This window comes from Volvox carteri (genome assembly GCF_000143455.1).
Source record: "Volvox carteri f. nagariensis unplaced genomic scaffold VOLCAscaffold_1, whole genome shotgun sequence".
In the NCBI taxonomy this organism is placed as follows: Eukaryota; Viridiplantae; Chlorophyta; class Chlorophyceae; order Chlamydomonadales; family Volvocaceae; genus Volvox; species Volvox carteri.
In genome coordinates, this window is record NW_003307545.1 from 5329999 (window position 1) to 5333534 (window position 3536).

General features: G+C 54.6%; 1 protein-coding gene across 1 annotated transcript in view; it reads left to right on the plus strand.

Moving 5' to 3' along the window:
* VOLCADRAFT_86433 (uncharacterized protein) overlaps window positions 1-1411 on the plus strand; it is a gene marked incomplete at both ends in the record, with an annotated part of 2052 nt that extends 641 nt beyond the window's left edge. The window contains 2 exons of the mRNA XM_002945895.1: window positions 454-544; window positions 991-1411. Coding sequence (XP_002945941.1) covers window positions 454-544; window positions 991-1411 — 512 coding nt within the window. The remainder of the gene's footprint in view (window positions 1-453; window positions 545-990) is intronic.
* Between the last annotated feature and the right edge of the window lie 2125 nt (window positions 1412-3536).

Sequence of the window (3536 nt, forward strand, 5' to 3'; positions counted from 1 at the left end):
CTCGGGATTGGGTGAACTGCATAGACCGGTTTGGCCGGCAGTCTGAATGGTACGGCAATACAGCCGTAGGGCCCGATTAGTTGACTCCCTGTATGCCGGACCCAGACTGGATGTGCATCTGTCGTACACATCCCCCCCATATCCCGTCCACACACGCCCCCACCTTGCATGATGTGATCCAGTCTGACCCAGCACCATGACCGCCGCCGCCGTATCCCCCCTCCACAGCCCGAAGCCGTAACAGCCATATCAGTCATACAGCATTGAGCAAAACGCCCGCTCTGGCCAGAGCTCAGCCGCCATCCCGCGTGTCGTGATGCCCAACTATGTTTTCCCGCCAGCTGTACGACAGCTGTACATGTTGTTGTCCGTCTTGCCTGGCCATCCTGCTGACCACCTTCTGTGTCCCTTCCTTGTCCCTCTCCCTTTCCCCATGATGTGGCTACTTCATAGGCGTGGTTGGACGGGGCATGTTGCCCTCGGGACGCGCGAGGGACTCGTTGCTGGGCCTGGACGTGCCTCAGAATGCTGAAGGTGAAGGCAAGTGGGTGATTGGGTATAAATAAGATCGTGCGTAGAAAAGGTCGGCGGGTTATTTTGTGGTTTGGGAAAGGGTTGGGTCGTCCGTGCGGGTGTGTGAGCATCGAGCAATCATGGTTGGCAGACGGCGGCATCAGTAGCAGCAGCAGCAGTAGCATCAGCAACCGCGGCAGCGCACCAAAGGGTGTATTTCCAGTGCGGATTAAGGCCAGGGATTAGGGCACGGAAGTCCTTGGTACGAGCTTACAACATAGTTTCCTTTCATAAGGGAACCAAAGGTTGGAAAGGCGAGGTAAGTTTGCCAACAACCTAGCCGTTTGAGCAAGTATCGATGGAGGACAGAGGGTTAATCCGCGACGTTAATCCGCACTGGGATTACACCCAAAGACTTTAGGAAAGGCAACCGCCGTGGGCGCACAGCGGCCGTGAGCGCACAGCGCGCACCTGCAGGCTTTGCGACTGTGGGGCAGTTGAAGACGAGATGCATGCTCGTGTGGAATGCCCGGCGTACACTACTACGCGGGCTAAGTACGAACGTGACCTCGCGTTTCAAGGGCGCGACATGCGCATGATTATGACCGAGGCCCCACTCCTGGCACTAGCCAGGTTCCTCTCGGAAGTCTGGGAGACCCGGCACGTTGCTCTAAGGCGCTTCGTGCTCAAGCGGACGAGGGAGGACGATGATGGTCCACCGTGTAACCGCACTAAAAACGATTTACCGTCCATGGGGCCCCCGGCTTTTGCAGACACCCCCGCACAAGTGCTTGTGCGGAACTTGCAAACTAGTAAACTGCAGGAAAGGTTTTTAGTGTGCAGCGAACCTCGGTTATTTTTGATAATCTCACTTTCAGAGCTGCTGGCCGCCTGCTAAACATGGTACTGCTCGGTTTTGGTATGTGCTCGTGCGCACACCCTTGGTTTTACTTTGCAATTCGTAATCAACTTCCCGTCCCCGCCTTGCTTTCTTTCCCTTGGCGAGCATCGCTCGCCTCTTCGATATGACCCGATCATTGGCAGGTCCCATGCTTGACGTGTCCAAACACACGCGCTCTCTCTGCTTGCTTCTCATTATTCCGCCCGCATGAACCTGGGGCTGCAACGTGAGCGGTCCTGCTGCTACCGCTGCGCCTCCTGGAGGTGAGCACGCTTGAGGGTTGCGACTTCTGGCACGTGCGTCCGGGCAAATATTGGCCAGCAGAAGGGCCGGTGTCGAACATGGATGCAACGGTAGTACCACCTACGTATCGGGCAGTCCTGACTCATGGATTTGGCGCAGCAGCGGCAACACACGTTGCCGCAATGACACTCCTGCTTTGTGTGTATGTCATTCTACGGATTGCCGCATCACGAGAAGGCTAACTGTTCAGTCAATAATGATTATGCTATGGCGGCTGCGCACTTGCGACGATCCAGACAGGTCTACACGGTGTAGACCTGCACTTGCGACGGCGGTGTAGACTACACCGCCGTCGCAAGTCTGCCGACCTTTACTGATTGAGGATTTCAATAACAAGTGTATACTCCAAACGTGGCGGCGTTCTTGTGCTTGCACTCCTATGCCGTACGGACTGCCCTGCGAATCAAACGGGGGTCAAATGGCTGCACCGGGGCCTAGCCCCTTTTCGGCTTTGAAAAGCCGCCCCCCTGTAATGTTGAACCTCTTGGAATTTTCCTGGTACGTTCCAGATTGGCGGGGAAGCAGTAGACCTTTTGTGGGTGTCAGGCATTGGCCATTTCTTCCGTCTGCAGGAAAAATGGTTTCCAACACTGTGCACCTATGCAACCTGCTGTCACGTAACCTAAGCTGAGTATGCATCAGCACCTGATGTGCAACCTCTAGTCGCTGCACCTATCGGAGCCCGTATTGCCCCATACACATTCACATACATCCCCCAGCAGCCTGTCCCAGGGTGATGTCGCATGTTTGCTGTATACTTACATATATTACCCACACGGGAGGGGTCTGCAAATCCCAGCCCCGTGTATGTATTGCCCTTGCGGAGCTGCTCCCGTGATGATTGATTCAGATCACACAGTCACTACAGCTAGCTGGCGAGTATGTCCAGATGGCGCAATCCTATTACGGTTATTGACCATGTGGAATGGAAAGTGAGCGAGTCCCATAGCTTATCACAGCATCGGAGTTCACACTGCGCCTGCTGTTGGTCAATCCCAGTTGGTATCATGACGTTACATGATTGGCTCGCAACAACCACGAGCGACATGGACCATATCCCTGATATCCATACCAGTGCTTGCTTGCTAATGCTAACCCTTACCTTCAACGTGGCTTAATTAAGTAACAACAGAGCTAAGCACACAGGAGTTCGCGGTCGTTTTGAGCCGTTTGCCTCCCCCGGTGTTCACCTTCCCAGCCACACACACGCACACACCAAGCAGAAGTCCGCATAGCATGCTGTATATGCGCCTGTGAGATCTTATGTGTAGCAGCCGGTACACAGTACGGTGCTATAAATACGCGCAGAGCGCGACCTCCAGCAACTCGAGAGACCTTTTCAGCGGTCGGCTGCTACATTTGGTATCGAGACCTCGTGAAAATTCACGATCCTGAAGTCGTCGGTTCAACCCCCACCGATCACGTTCGAGTGGTATTCGGGTGTGGCGACTCAGAGAGCGAATATCGCACAAATCATAAAAGTAGCTGAACCGACTGGACTGTCTCTGTGCCTGAAAAATCTGAAGACGGCTAGGCGCATGTGAGCCGGCACATGACGTGACGTGGAGTAATTACCCACTGCCCGAGGGTAGGAAAAGGTAGGCACAGGCTGGTGGTATACGAGGCTCTAAGGGCCCGAGACGGTTCCCTTCAAAGGGGGGGGAATGTAGCAGCCGGTACACAGTAAGGTGCTATAAATACGCGCAGAGCACGACCACCAGCAACTCGAGAGACCTTTTCAGCGGTCGGCTGCTACATTATGGTATGAAGATGCTGTGCTGACTAATCCTACCTCGCTGTCCATGCACGCCACAGCATG